Source organism: Entelurus aequoreus, linkage group LG21, assembly GCF_033978785.1.
Source record: "Entelurus aequoreus isolate RoL-2023_Sb linkage group LG21, RoL_Eaeq_v1.1, whole genome shotgun sequence".
Taxonomy (NCBI): domain Eukaryota; kingdom Metazoa; phylum Chordata; class Actinopteri; order Syngnathiformes; family Syngnathidae; genus Entelurus; species Entelurus aequoreus.
The window spans coordinates 6945040-6959794 of NC_084751.1; the positions used below are offsets into that span (position 1 = coordinate 6945040).

At 52.2% G+C, this 14755-nt stretch overlaps 2 protein-coding genes across 3 annotated transcripts; both read left to right on the top strand.

The window, feature by feature from the left end:
• The first annotated feature begins 512 nt into the window (after positions 1-512).
• LOC133638862 (protein HID1-like) lies at positions 513-8771 on the top strand. 2 transcript variants are annotated; one of them, XM_062031861.1, is made up of 19 exons: positions 515-748; positions 1042-1191; positions 1247-1417; positions 1625-1732; positions 3027-3127; positions 3200-3316; positions 3399-3615; positions 3682-3738; positions 3799-3939; positions 4002-4092; positions 6376-6527; positions 6582-6660; positions 6722-6886; positions 6948-7151; positions 7220-7341; positions 7405-7491; positions 7555-7646; positions 7707-7865; positions 7938-8764. In XM_062031861.1, the coding sequence occupies exons 1-19, from the start codon at positions 611-613 to the stop codon at positions 7999-8001; spliced, it is 2415 nt and encodes an 804-aa protein (XP_061887845.1). In that variant the 5' UTR covers positions 515-610; the 3' UTR covers positions 8002-8764. The 2 variants fall into 2 exon arrangements, with proteins under 2 accessions (XP_061887844.1, XP_061887845.1); XM_062031860.1 differs by having other exon boundaries at positions 513-748; positions 3399-3738; positions 7938-8771.
• A 2441-nt stretch (positions 8772-11212) lies between these two features.
• fads6 (fatty acid desaturase 6) lies at positions 11213-14676 on the top strand. The gene is made up of 6 exons (XM_062031862.1): positions 11213-11437; positions 11582-11748; positions 11822-12002; positions 12062-12249; positions 12298-12477; positions 14380-14676. Exons 1-6 carry the CDS (start codon positions 11326-11328, stop codon positions 14527-14529), a joined length of 978 nt encoding a protein of 325 aa, XP_061887846.1. The 5' UTR covers positions 11213-11325; the 3' UTR covers positions 14530-14676.
• The last annotated feature ends 79 nt before the right edge of the window (positions 14677-14755 follow it).

The following is a 14755-nucleotide window of genomic DNA, read 5'->3' on the forward strand; positions in this document are numbered from 1 at the left end:
ATGACAACGCACCACAGTCATTTGAAGTCAGATAGATAGATAATACTTTATTGATTCCCTCAGGAAAATTTAAATTCCAGCAGCAGTGTACAAAATTGTAAAAAGTAAATAATGGGAGATAGCGTCACGTGACCTATGTTCGCGGTCCTCGCTGAGAAGAAGCTGAGTGGTGACGTCAGAGCAAGTCAAATATGTACTTTGGGATCCCGGAAGTCTTCCAGCGCAGTTCCTGCTTGGATCATGCTGCGTTCGCTGGCGGTCGGAATCCAGAAGGTTGACTTTGCAGTCACTCCAAAAAAGTTTATACATCAATATATTTGTTTATATTTTCTATATGTTGTATTTAATTACGATATATATCTTTTAAATTACAAACGAATAGTGTTTGTTGTTAAAAAAAAAAAAATTTTAAAACTCAAAAGTTGCATTTTACACTTAAAGTTGTCAAATGTGATATTATTAGAGAAGTGATTAAGAAGTCACGCGAGGACAGGTGTGAGGTGTGTCACTGCAGGTGTGTCACTACAGGTGTGTCACTACAGGTGTGTTGTTAGCACAGCAAAAACAACATTGTCGTAAAAGCGGAGGTTGGAACAGTGCGAGCAGCCTAATGTCCGAGCCAGCCCTGAACGCCTCATCATCCCTGCAGCGGGTTCGGAAGGTGCAGACAAGTGGACCGAACATGGGAGGCAGCGACAGCAAACTTCACTTCCGGAAGGCGGTGATCCAACTCACCACCAGAACTCAGGTGAGACTTTGTGTTGGCGCCAAAAGGTAACTTTGACACGCGCACTCTCGTCGCGGCGACGCTGGCTTCCAGATGGCAGCTCGGACCTCAGCCCAGACGGGCCAAAACACCGCCGGAACCGGAAATGTGACCTTTTATTGGCGGTTCTGGTCTTCATATTTTATATATATATATATATATATATATATATATGTAGGGTGTGACGTCACTCCTTAACTTACAGGTGGCCGTCACCTGCGTGATGGTGTCACGTGATCAACATGTCACGTGATGACGTGTGTGTGTGTGTTCAGGCCGTGGACGCGTCGGACGACACGTTTTGGGACCAGTTCTGGTCCGACACGTCGACCTCGGTCCAGGACGTTTTCGCTCTGGTCCCGGCGGCGGAGATCCGAGCCGTGAGGGAGGAGTCTCCGTCCAACCTGGCCACGCTGTGCTACAAGGTGAGACGTCACAGGTGCGTGGGGGGATGTGATGACATCACTTCCTGTCCCGCAGGCGGTGGAGAAGCTGGTCCGAGGCGCGGAGTGCGGCTGCCCCTCCCCCGGGGAGCGGCAGGTGGTCCTGAACTGCACGCGGCTGCTGACCCGCGTCCTGCCCTTCATCTACGAGGACGCCGACTGGCGAGGCTTCTTCTGGTCCAGCGTGCCCGGCGCCGCCAGGACTGAGGTACCTGCAGAGAAGGTTCTGGAATGTCCGGCGGGGTCTCGGGTTACCTGCGTGGGGGGGGCGGGGACACTGCTTGTATTGTCCCGCCCCCAGCAGCCCATCAAAGAGTCCAGACACAGAGATGGCTGTTTGTGACTCCGCCCACTTAAATGAGCTGAGTGATGTCACATGCTGCTGTGGACCAATCACAACTCTTGGTGTGTTCAGGAGGAAGATGATGATGCTGATGAAGGACGGCCCCTCGCCGAGTCCCTCCTGCTCGCCATCGCCGACCTTCTCTTCTGTCCCCACTTCACCATCAAGACCAGCGCACAGGTGGCCGCGCTTTATGCTAAGCTAGGCTAACCCTCAGCGTGCCAGTTTGCCATTAACGCTCTAGTTGCTAGCTAGCGAATAGCATTGCAGTTGCCAACTAGCAAACAGCTTGCTATGTTGCCAGGTAGCAATTAGCGTGCTAGGTGCCAGCTAGCAATGAATGCACCTGTTGCCAGTCAGTCATTAGCATGCTAGTTGCCAGCTGGCGATTAGCATGCTAGTTGAAGTGAAGTGAATTATATTTATATAGCGCTTTTTCTCTAGTGACTCAAAGCGCTTTACATAGTGAAAGTAAGTTCCATTTGAAGCAGTGTGGGTGGCACTGGGAGCGGGGATCGAACCTGGAACCCTCAAGTTGCTGGCACGGCCACTCTACCAACCGAGCTATACCGCCCAATACCGCTAGTTGCCAGCTAGCGATTAGCATCCCTGTTGTCAGCTAGCGATTAGCATGCTAGGTGCCAGTTAGTGATTAGTGTGCTAGTTGCCAGCTATTGATTAGCATGCTAGGTGCCAGTTAGTGATTAGTGTGCTAGTTGCAGCTATTGATTAGCATCCCAGTTGTCAGCTAGCAATTAGCATCCCAGTTGTCAGCTAGCGATTAGCATGCTAGGTGCCAGTTAGTGATTAGTGTGCTAGTTGCCAGCTATTGATTAGTGTGCTAGTTGCCAGCTATTGATTAGCATGCTAGGTGCCAGTTAGTGATTAGTGTGCTAGTTGCCAGCTATTGATTAGCATCCCAGTTGTCAGCTAGCAATTAGCATCCCAGTTGTCAGCTAGCGATTAGCATGCTAGGTACCAGTTAGTGATTAGTGTGCTAGTTGCCAGCTATTGATTTGCATATTAGTTGCCAGCTATCAATTAGCATGCTAGTTGCCAGCTAGCGATTAGCATGCTAGGTGCCAGTTAGCGGTTAGTGTGCTAATTGCCAGCTAGCAATTAGCATACTAGTTGCCAGCTAGCAATGAATGCATCTGTTGCCAGTCAGTGATTAGCTCGCTAGTTGCCAGCAAGTCATTAGTGTGCTAGTGTGCCAGCTAGCGATTAGCGCACTAGTAGCTGGCTAGTATGTTGTAATGATAAAAAAGAATCAGATATTTTTAGCATCCGTGTTAGCGTAGCTGCTATCTTCACTAAGCAGGTGATAGTGGGCGGAGACTGCAAAGGTGAGGGGGAGGGTCTTTGTAGAGTTGATGCAAACATGGCGGCCAATCTGTGTGCTGATTGGGTAACACGGCTACAGACCATGTGACCATGTCATGCTAACGTTAGCCGCTAACAATGTCCGCCACAGGAAGTTGACACAAAGTTGATTGACAGCTGCGAGCACATCTGGGAGGCGGGCGTCGGCTTCGCTCAGTCGCCGCCGCTCGACTCCTCCCACGACAGCAACAGGTGAGGCCACGCCTCCTCCTCCCACACGTCTTGCTGTTGCGCCATCGAGCCGCCATGTTTGTGTGTTTTGAGGGCGGAGCTTCTGAAGCTGCTCCTCACCTGCTTCTCGGAGGTCCTTTATCTGCCGCCGCCGGCTGCCGCTCAGACCGCCAACACCTGGGTGGTCTTCTTCTGCTCCTCCGCCAACAGGTAACAAGACTCACACACACACACACACACACACACACACACACACACACACACACACACACGTGTCCATGTCGGCCCGCAGACACGCCCTCCCTCTCTTCACCTCGCTGGTCAACGTGGTGTGCGCCTACGACCCGGCGGGATGGGGCGTGCCCTACAACCACCTGCTGTTCTCTGACCAGCGCCAGCTGCTGGTGGAACAGGCGCTGCAGGTTCTCATCGTCACTCTGGACCAGGGGACCGCCCCGCCCCCCGCCATGGACGCCGGCCCGCCGCCCTCAGGAGAGGAGGAGCCAGCCGTGAGGATGAGGCTCGATTCCCCGACGCCGAAGTCGGACGTGCTGACGCCATCTTGTCTCTTCCAGCCCGGCGCGCCTGAGAACTTGTTCGTCAACTACCTGTCCAGGATCCACCGTGAAGAGGTAGCGTGATGCTAGCTGGCGGCCATCTTGGTGGCGGGGGCTAACTGCTGCTGCTTCCAGGACCTGAGGGTGGTGCTGAAAGGTGTGGTGCGCCTCCTCAACAACCCGCTGGTGCAGACCTACCTGCCGCTCTCCAGCAAGAAGATCCACTTCCACCAGGAGCTGCTGGTCCTCTTCTGGAAGATCTGCCACTTCAACAAGGTCAGCCTGAGCGCCCCCTGCTGGCAGCGCTAATGCTAACGCTAACGCGATTGTATGTGCAGAAGTTTCTTTTCTTCCTGCTGAAGAGCAGCGAGGTTCTGGACCTGCTGATCCCCATCCTCTTCTTCCTCAACCGAGGCCGAGCTGATCCCAGTGAGTGCCCACTTCATTAGGTACACCTGCCAGCAGGGGGCTTGATCTGCCCTGCCACATCGTTTTGAAGTGGCCCGCCACGCCGTTTTGAAAGTGGCCCGCCACGCCGTTTTGAAAGTGGCCCGCCACGTCGTTTTGAAAGTGGCCCGCCACGTCGTTTTGAAGTGGCCCGCCACGTCGTTTTGAAGTGGCCCGCCACGTCGTTTTGATGTGGCCCGCCACGTCGTTTTGAAGTGGCCCGCCACGTCGTTTTGAAGTGGCCCGCCTCGTCGTTTTGAAGTGGCCCGCCTCGTCGTTTTGAAGTGGCCCGCCTCGTCGTTTTGAAGTGGCCCGCCTCGTCGTTTTGAAGTGGCCCGCCTCGTCGTTTTGAAGTGGCCCGCCCCGTCGTTTTGAAAGTGACCCGCCACGTCGTTTTGAAGTGGCCCGCCACATCGTTTTGGAGTGGCCCGCCACGTCGTTTTGAAAGTGGCCCGCCACGTCGTTTTGAAGTGGCCCGCCACGTCGTTTTGGAGTGCCCCGCCACGTCGTTTTGGAGTGGCCCGCCACGTCGTTTTGGAGTGGCCCGCCACGTCGTTTTGGAGTGGCCCGCCACGTCGTTTTGGAGTGGCCCGCCGCGTCGTTTTGAAAGTGGCCCGCCGCGTCGTTTTGAAGTGGCCCGCCGCGTCGTTTTGAAGTGGCCCGCCGCATCGTTTGGGAGTGGCCCGCCGCGTCGTTTTGGAGTGGCCCGCCGCGTCGTTTGGGAGTGGCCCGCCACGTCGTTTTGAAGTGGCCCGCCACATCGTTTTGAAGTGGCCCGCCTCGTCGTTTTGAAGTGGCCCGCCTCGTCGTTTTGAAGTGGCCCGCCTCGTCGTTTTGAAGTGGCCCGCCTCGTCGTTTTGAAGTGGCCCGCCTCGTCGTTTTGAAGTGGCCCGCCTCGTCGTTTTGAAAGTGACCAGCCACGTCGTTTTGGAGTGGCCCGCCACGTCGTTTTGGAGTGACCCGCCACGTCGTTTTGGAGTGACCCGCCACGTCGTTTTGAAAGTGGCCCGCCACGTCGTTTTGAAGTGGCCCGCCACGTCGTTTTGGAGTGGCCCGCCACGTCGTTTTGAAAGTGGCCCGCCGCGTCGTTTTGAAGTGGCCCGCCGCGTCGTTTTGGAGTGGCCCGCCGCGTCGTTTTGGAGTGGCCCGCCGCGTCGTTTTGGAGTGGCCCGCCGCGTCGTTTTGGAGTGGCCCGCCGCGTCGTTTGGGAGTGGCCCGCCGCGTCGTTTGGGAGTGGCCCGCCGCGTCGTTTTGGAGTGGCCCGCCGCGTCGTTTTGAAGTGGCCCGCCGCGTCGTTTTGGAGTGGCCCGCCGCGTCGTTTTGGAGTGGCCCGCCGCGTCGTTTTGGAGTGGCCCGCCGCGTCGTTTTGGAGTGGCCCGCCGCGTCGTTTTGGGGTGGCCCGCCGCGTCGTTTTGGGGTGGCCCGCCGCGTCGTTTTGAGGTGGCCCGCCGCGTCGTTTTGAGGTGGCCCGCCGCATGGTTTTGAGGTGGCCCGCCGCTTCGTTTTGAGGTGGCCCGCCGTGTCGTTTTGAACGTGGCCCGCCGCGTCGTTTTGAAGGTGGCCCGCCTCGTCTTTTTGAAGTGGCCCGCCACGTCGTTTTGGAGTGGCCCGCCTCGTCGTTTTGAAGTGGCCCGCCTCGTCGTTTTGAAATTGGCCGCCACGTCGTTTTGAAAGTGACCCGCCACGTCGTTTTGAAGTGGCCCGCCACGTCGTTTTGAAGTGGCCCGCCACGTCGTTTTGGAGTGGCCCGCCTCGTCGTTTTGAAGTGGCCCGCCTCGTCGTTTTGAAATTGGCCGCCACGTCGTTTTGAAAGTGACCCGCCACGTCGTTTTGAAGTGGCCCGCCACGTCGTTTTGAAGTAGCCCGCCACATCGTTTTGAAAGTGGCCCGCCACGTCGTTTTGGAAGTGGCCCGCCACATCGTTTTGAATGTGGCTGGTTACATCATTTTAATATGCTTTGCCACTATAATTTAAAGTGGCTCGCCAAATTAATGATAAGCAATATTATTGTCAACATTATTTTGACAGCAAATGCACCACTTATGAAATAATAATAATAATAATAATAATACCCTAAAATTATAATAATAACAATAATAACACTAATAATAATAATAATAAATTCAACTATTAAACTATTGCCTCTCACGCCCCCCAAGTGAATGTTTACCAGTATGTGTGTAGATCCTGTTACACTACACCCCCACCCCTAACCCTAAAGTACTGGAGTAGTTTTTGGGTCCTGAAGACGTGTTTGTGTGCAGCGTGTGTGGGCCTGCTGCATGTGGGCGTGTTCATCCTGCTGCTGCTGAGCGGCGAGAGGAACTTTGGCGTGCGTCTCAACAAGCCCTTCGCCCCGCGCGTCCCCATGGACGTCCCCATCTTCAGCGGGACCCACGCCGACCTGCTGGTGCTGGTAAGTCAGCTGTGACCAGATGCTTAGACCGGACCTTGAAGTCCTTGTCCTCAGACGGTCCACAGGATGATGACCAGCGGGCACCGGCGCCTACAGCCGCTCTTCGACTGCATGCTCACCATCGTCGTCAACGGTGAGTCTGTCCTGGCCGGGAAGGTCCGGGTCCGAGACCTGCTGACGGGTGTGCGCTGTAGTGTCTCCTTACCTGAAGAGTCTGTCCATGGTGGCGTCCAACAAGCTGCTGCACCTGCTGGAAGTCTTCTCCTCGCCGCGCTTCCTCTTCTCCGCCCGCAACAACCACCAGCTGGTCTTCTTACTGCTGGAGGTCTTCAACAACATCATCCAGTATCAGTTTGACGGTGAGAAGTCGCAGAGTCCTTGGTGAGAGTCCAGGACGCCCACTCTGACCCCTCCCCTCAGGGAACAGCAACCTGGTGTACGCCCTCATCCGAAAGAGGAACCTCTTCTACCAGCTTGCCAGCCTGCCGGCGGATGCGGCGTCCATTCAGAAGGCGCTGCAGAAGAAGAGGAGGAAGTCCGGAAAGTCCGGCAGCAACTCCGCCGAGACAGAATCCTCGCTAAGACCCGTAGCGGACAACGCCGCCGCAGAGGCCACCACCCCGGGTTGGGACCTTCTGTTGATCCCACATGAGTTCTTCACGGAGTCACATGACGTCCTTGTGGTCTTTTAGGGATGGACAGGATAACCGACAAGTCTCAGACGAAGGAGGACAATATGGCCGCTTTGGAACCGGACTGCAGCGCCATCGCCGGGCTCAGCGACACCGAGTCCAACTCTGAGAGAGACCAGCAGGTGCCGTGACCCGTCTTGTCATGTCCGCTCTGCCACCTGCTTGACTTCTCTCTGTGTTGTCAGCCGGCGCCATCGTGTCCTGTCGGGTGTCACTTTCCTGCCGTCCCGTCCTCGTCCTGCACCTGGACCTGGACCGCCAGCCCGGACTGGGTGAGCCTCCCGTTTGGCGCGCTGTCACGCTCGCCGCAGGTGTCTCACTGGCTGTCTTTCCAGGTGCTGTCCTGGAGGTCCAAGCTCCCCCTGCAGACCATCATGAGGCTGCTGCAGGTTCTGGTCCCTCAGGTGGAGAAGATCTGCATCGACAAGTAAGAAACAATCCTTGGCTTCTTTGCGCTCGTCCGCCTCATCTCCTTGGTCTTCCTCAGGGGTTTGACCGACGAGTCCGAGATCCTCAAGTTCCTCCAACATGGCACCCTGGTCGGCCTCCTGCCGGTGCCGCATCCCATCCTGATCCGGAAGTCCCAGGTGAACCCCGGCACGTCCTCGTGGTTCCGCACGTACGTGTGGGGCGTGGTCTACTTACGGTGAGTCGCCGATGGCGCCAGACTGTCTCGTCTTAACGCCACCTGCTTGATTCCTTGATCTCGTTGTCGTAGCAACGTGGATCCTCCGGTCTGGTACGACACCGACATACGACTCTTCCAGATCCAGAGGACCTAAAACCCCCAGATGCCAATGTCATCATCGCGTGTCATGTCTTGGATTATGTAGCGTGTCATATAGTATGGCATGTAACATGACATGTCACGTAGTATGGCACGTAACGTGACATGTCACGTAGTATGGCATGTAACGTGACATGTCACGTAGTATGGCATGTAGCATGACATGTCACCTAGTATGGCATGTAACGTGTCATGTAGCATGGCATGTAGCGTGTCACGTAGTATGGCATGTAACGTGACATGTCACGTAGTATGGCATGTAACGTGACATGTCATGTAGCATGGCATGTAGCGTGACATGTCATGTAGCATGGCATGTAGCGTGACATGTCACGTAGCATGGCATGTAACGTGACATGTCACGTAGTATGGCATGTAACATGACATGACACGTAGTATGGCATGTAACGTAACGTGACATGACACGTAGTATGGCATGTAACGTGACGTGACATGTCATGTAGTATGGCATGTAACGTGACGTGACATGTCATGTAGTATGGCATGTAACATGACATGTCACGTAGTATGGCACGTAACGTGACATGACATGTCATGTAGTATGGCACGTGACATGACATGTCATGTAACGTGAGATGTCATGTAGTATGTCATGTAACATAATATAAATTCATATCAAATAAAATAAATATAAACTGTTTGAGGCGCATTAGACCTTGTTTATGTGTTGCAGCTGCACAAATGTACATGATTTGATCCCATATGTCTTATTGTGCCATGGTCTGGGGACAGGCCACCAAACGTGTAGTGAAGCCTCTGTTGTCATTACATAAACACTGAAGAGATTTGACCAACAACCAATGAAGCATCATCACTGTCACATGACCCCAAAATATGACATGATTCATTTTCATCATTTTATACATTTCTCATTTTGAAAAGCTATTTTTAAGTGTCTTGATGATCAGCCCCTGATGTCATGTGTAAGTACAAATATACAGTAGTGATGTCATGTGTAAGTACAAATATACAGTAGTGATGTCATGTGTAAGTACAAATATACAGTAGTGATGTCATGTGTAAGTACAAATATTCAGTAGTGATGTCATGTGTAAGTACAAATATACAGTAGTGATGTCATGTGTAAGTACAAATATACAGTAGTGATGTCATGTGTAAGTACAAATATTCAGTAGTGATGTCATGTGTAAGTACAAATATACAGTAGTGATGTCATGTGTAAGTACAAATATACAGTAGTGATGTCATGTGTAAGTACAAATATTCAGTAGTGATGTCATGTGTAAGTACAAATATACAGTAGTGATGTCATGTGTAAGTACAAATATACAGTAGTGATGTCATGTGTAAGTACAAATATACAGTAGTGATGTCATGTGTAAGTACAAATATTCAGTAGTGATGTCATGTGTAAGTACAAAATATACAGTAGTGATGTCATGTGTAAGTACAAATATACAGTAGTGATGTCATGTGTAAGTACAAATATACAGTAGTGATGTCATGTGTAAGTACAAATATTCAGTAGTGATGTCATGTGTAAGTACAAATATACAGTAGTGATGTCATGTGTAAGTACAAATATACAGTAGTGATGTCATGTCTAAGTACAAATATACAGTAGTGATGTCATGTGTAAGTAACAAATATACAGTAGTGATGTCATGTGTAAGTACAAATATTCAGTAGTGATGTCATGTGTAAGTACAAATATACAGTAGTGATGTCATGTCTAAGTACAAATATACAGTAGTGATGTCATGTGTAAGTACAAATATACAGTAGTGATGTCATGTCTAAGTACAAATATACAGTAGTGATGTCATGTGTAAGTACAAATATACAGTAGTGATGTCTGTGTAAGTACAAATATTCAGTAGTGATGTCATGTGTAAGTACAAATATACAGTAGTGATGTCATGTCTAAGTACAAATATACAGTAGTGATGTCATGTCTAAGTACAAATATACAGTAGTGATGTCATGTGTAAGTACAAATATTCAGTAGTGATGTCATGTGTAAGTACAAATATACAGTAGTGAAGGTGTGGGCTGCAGTTGCAGTGGGTGGGAGGTGTAGACTGAAAAGGTGGTGGACCACTCTGGGTCAGTCTGGGTTCTCAGTGAAGTTCTCACATCTGTGAAGTCTTTGCCACTGGACCTAAAGTCACATTCAACTTTTTTCCACAAAAACTGAAAAAGCACTAGAACTGGGTGTAGTAATGTGAGCACTAGAACTGGGTGTAGTAATGGAGCACTAGAACTGGGGTGGTGTAGTAACGTGAGCACTGGAACTGGGTGTAGTAATGTGAGCACTAGAACTGGGTGTAGTAATGTGAGCACTAGAACTGGGTGTAGTAACGTGAGCACTAGAACTGGGTGTAGTAATGTGAGCACTAGAACTGGGTGTAGTAACGTGAGCACTAGAACTGGGTGTAGTAACGTGAGCACTAGAACTGGGTGTGTAGTAACGTGAGCACTAGAACTGGGTGTAGTAACGTGAGCACTAGAACTGGGTGTAGTAACGTGAGCACTAGAACTGGGTGTAGTAACGTGAGCACTAGAACTGGGTGTAGTAACGTGAGCACTAGAACTGGGTGTAGTAACGTGAGCACTGGAACTGGGTGTAGTAACGTGGGCACTAGAACTGGGTGTAGTAACGTGAGCACTAGAACTGGGTGTAGTAACGTGAGCACTAGAACTGGGTGTAGTAACGTGAGCACTAGAACTGGGTGTAGTAACGTGAGCACTAGAACTGGGTGTAGTAATGTGAGTGCCTTTGGTTTTGTTGTTGTTTTGCTTTTGTAGCTGCATGTAGAAATGGCGCCACTGAATCTCTGCTCTTTGAATGTCTTTTACGTCCTTCAATGTTCCTTTCTTGTTTTCAACGTATCTTTCTGTACGTTTGCTAGCAAAATAGCAAATCACAGGATCCAGATTCCTTGTGAGGTCACCATGGCGACAGTCGTCATGTTTGCGCGGAGGACGCCGGGGTCACTCGGCGAGGTCATGTGAGGGCGTGCAAGCTCAGCGCTATCTCTACTTTCCTGGGGTTATAACGTAGACAAAGTTGTTTTAATTCCAGGTTTGCTCTTTGAAGACTTTTGGCGTTAGGACCGAGGGCGGAGTAACAAGGAAAGGGGCGGGGCTCATGAGGGGAAAAGGGGCGCGGCCTTGTGCCAAAGTGGAGTTACGCAAAATGGACTTTGCCCAGCACACTTTGCACGGGAGATAGCAGACGCTCGCTGACGACCAGGAGCTGACATGACCGCCGCCGGACGGGACCACCGTGTCTGGGAGGAAGGTGAGGGGTGGCGAGGAGGAGGAGGAGCCTGTGATGGTGGAGCTGAGCAGGATGGTGAAGACGATGATGAAGGAGAGCAGCTGGTGGGAGAGGCGGGGCCTCGACTGGAGCATCCTGGCGGCGGCCTTCCTCTGCCTTCCTGTCGGTACGTTTCTTTACTTCATGTTGGACCTTTGTGTTGCTGTGACGATGTGTGTGTGTGTGTGTGTGTGTGTGTGTGTGTGTGTGTGTGTGTGTGTGTGTGTGTGTGCGTGTTGTGTGTGTGTGGGCGTGTGTGTGTGTGTCGCAGCCTTCCTGCTGCTGCGGTCGGCCCACATGCTGGTCTTCACGTGCGGCCTGCTTCTGATGGGCGTGGCCCACGCCGCCATCAGCTTCAAGGGCAACCACCTGGCCAGTCACGGCGCGCTGAGCGAGTCGCCGGCGTGGACCGAGGTCTGGGCCGTCTTCTTTATTGAGGTCAGAGGTCAAAGCTGGTGAGCGGGTTTCAGGTGACGTTGCAGAGGAAGTGAGGGTGTGGTGTGGTCGCCAGGTGTGCGGTGCCTTCTCAGCGCAGGCGGGCGTGCACGCGCACATCAAACGCCATCACGCTCACACCAACATCATCGGCCTGGGCGACTCCAGCACGTGGAAGGTGCCCCGCCTCCCTCGCCTGGTCTACCTCTTCGTGGCGCCACTCGCCCTGCCGCTCCTCACGCCGCTGGTCGCCGTAGGTGAGTCTCCCCCTGTCCCGCCTGTCCGTCATTGGACCGTGACGACCTCTGACCCGCAGCTCACCTGCGAGGACGCCCGCCACTGCTGGCGGCGAGGACGCTGCTGATGATCCTGCTGGGCCTGCACGCCCACCACTGGCTGCTGCTGCACCTGTCCGGCTTCCGCACGCCGCTGAGCGCCGCGCTCTGCATGTTGGCGTGCAGAGCCATGTTCTCCGTGCCCTTCGTCCACGTCAACATCTTCCAGGTGAGAAGCACACCTGTTTCCATGGCAACCTACTCACCCACTTTGCAGCACATCGGCCTTCCCATGTTCAGTCAGGACCGCCGACCCAAACGTCACGTCCTGATGACACATGGCGTGATGAACCTGCCCAGGAACTTCCTGCTGGACTGGACCTTTGGACACTCGCTGGTCAGCTGCCACCTGGAACACCACCTCTTCCCTCACCTGTCTGACAACATGTGTCTAAAGGTGTGTGTGTGTGTGTGACCTTTCACCTCTTCCCTCACCTGTCTGACAACATGTGTCTCAAGGTGTGTGTGTGTGTGACCTTTCACCTCTTCCCTCACCTGTCTGACAACATGTGTCTCAAGGTGTGTGTGTGACCTTTCACCTCTTCCCTCACCTGTCTGACAACATGTGTCTCAAGGTGTGTGTGTGACCTTTCACCTCTTCCCTCACCTGTCTGACAACATGTGTCTCAAGGTGTGTGACCTTTCACCTCTTCCCTCACATGGGTCTCAAGGTGTGTGTGTGTGACCTTTCACCTCTTCCCTCACCTGTCTGACAACATGTGTCTCAAGGTGTGTGACCTTTCACCTCTTCCCTCACATGGGTCTCAAGGTGTGTGTGTGTGACCTTTCACCTCTTCCCTCACCTGTCTGACAACATGTGTCTCAAGGTGTGTGTGTGACCTTTCACCTCTTCCCTCACCTGTCTGACAACATGTGTCTCAAGGTGTGTGACCTTTCACCTCTTCCCTCACATGGGTCTCAAGGTGTGTGTGTGTGACCTTTCACCTCTTCCCTCACCTGTCTGACAACATGTGTCTCAAGGTGTGTGACCTTTCACCTCTTCCCTCACCTGTCTGACAACATGTGTCTCAAGGTGTGTGACCTTTCACCTCTTCCCTCACATGGGTCTCAAGGTGTGTGTGTGTGACCTTTCACCTCTTCCCTCACCTGTCTGACAACATGTGTCTCAAGGTGTGTGTGTGACCTTTCACCTCTTCCCTCACATGGGTCTCAAGGTGTGTGTGTGTGACCTTTCACCTCTTCCCTCACCTGTCTGACAACATGTGTCTCAAGGTGTGTGACCTTTCACCTCTTCCCTCACATGGGTCTCAAGGTGTGTGTGTGTGACCTTTCACCTCTTCCCTCACCTGTCTGACAACATGTGTCTCAAGGTGTGTGACCTTTCACCTCTTCCCTCACATGGGTTTCAAGTTGTGTGTGTGTGACCTTTCACCTCTTCCCTCACCTGTCTGACAACATGTGTCTCAAGGTGTGTGACCTTTCACCTCTTCCCTCACCTGTCTGACATGTGTCTCAAGGTGTGTGACCTCTCACCTCTTTCCTCACCTGTGTCTAAAGGTGTGTGTGACCTTTCACCTCTTTCCTCACCTGTGTCTAAAGGTGTGTGTGTGACCTTTCACCTTTTCCCTCACCTGTCTGACATGTGTCTCAAGGTGTGTGACCTTTCACCTCTTCCCTCACCTGTCTGACATGTGTCTCAAGGTGTGTGTGTGACCTTTCACCTCTTCCCTCACCTGTGTCTAAAGGTGTGTATGCTCTTCCCTCACCTGTCTGACAACATGTGTCTCAAGGTGTGTGTGTGTGACCTTTCACCTCTTCCCTCACCTGTCTGACATGTGTCTCAAGGTGTGTGACCTCTCACCTCTTCCCTCACCTGTGTCTAAAGGTGTGTGTGACCTTTCACCTCTTTCCTCACCTGTGTCTAAAGGTGTGTGTGACCTTTCACCTTTCCCCTCACCTGTCTGACAACATGTGTATCAAGTTGTGTGACCTTTCACCTCTTCCCTCACATGTGTCTAAAGGTGTGTGTGTGTGACCTTTCACCTCTTCCCTCACCTGTCTGACATGTGTCTCAAGGTGTGTGTGTGACCTTTCACCTCTTCCCTCACCTGTCTGACAACATGTGTCTCAAGGTGTGTGTGTGACCTTTCACCTCTTCCCTCACCTGTCATGTGTCTCAAGGTGTGTGACCTTTCACCTCTTCCCTCACATGTGTCTCAAGGTGTGACCTTTCACCTCTTCCCTCACCTGTGTCTAAAGGTGTGTATGCTCTTCCCTCACCTGTCTGACAACATGTGTCTCAAGGTGTGTGTGTGACCTTTCACCTCCTCCCGCGCAGGTGAAGCCGGTGGTGAGCCGCTACCTGAGCGCCAAGAATCTCCCGTATCAGGAGGACGGTTACGTTTCCCGCCTAAAGCTTTTCTTCCACAAGTACCAGGAGCTGATGGTGGAAGCCCCGCCCATCACGGAGCTGGTTGGCGTGCAGTGATCAGCGGTATGGTCACCTGACGTGTTGTAGGACCTCGCCATCTGTGCGGGCATTAAAACATCAATCAATGTCTGACTTTCCTGACTGCTCCTGAATGCAACATTGGTCATCAGAATAAGTAAACAGGAAAAGAAAACGTCATCATGTGATTTCTTTATTGAAGACGTCTATGTTCTCTGCTTTGGTCTGATTGATTGATTGATTGATTGATTGATTGAAACTTTTA

Excerpts from the sequence above, each read along its gene's own strand:
- LOC133638862 (XM_062031860.1), top strand. The coding sequence starts at position 611 with ATGTCCGAGCCAGCCCTGAACGCCTCATCATCCCTGCAGCGGGTTCGG. Across the intron at positions 1,418-1,624 it reads CCGGCGCCGCCAGGACTGAG|GAGGAAGATGATGATGCTGA; the intron begins GTACCTGCAGAG and ends TGGTGTGTTCAG. Across the intron at positions 3,739-3,798 it reads CCAGGATCCACCGTGAAGAG|GACCTGAGGGTGGTGCTGAA; the intron begins GTAGCGTGATGC and ends TGCTGCTTCCAG.
- fads6 (XM_062031862.1), top strand. The coding sequence starts at position 11,326 with ATGGTGGAGCTGAGCAGGATGGTGAAGACGATGATGAAGGAGAGCAGC. Across the intron at positions 12,003-12,061 it reads CACGCCGCTGGTCGCCGTAG|CTCACCTGCGAGGACGCCCG; the intron begins GTGAGTCTCCCC and ends TCTGACCCGCAG. Across the intron at positions 12,478-14,379 it reads CTGACAACATGTGTCTAAAG|GTGAAGCCGGTGGTGAGCCG; the intron begins GTGTGTGTGTGT and ends CCTCCCGCGCAG.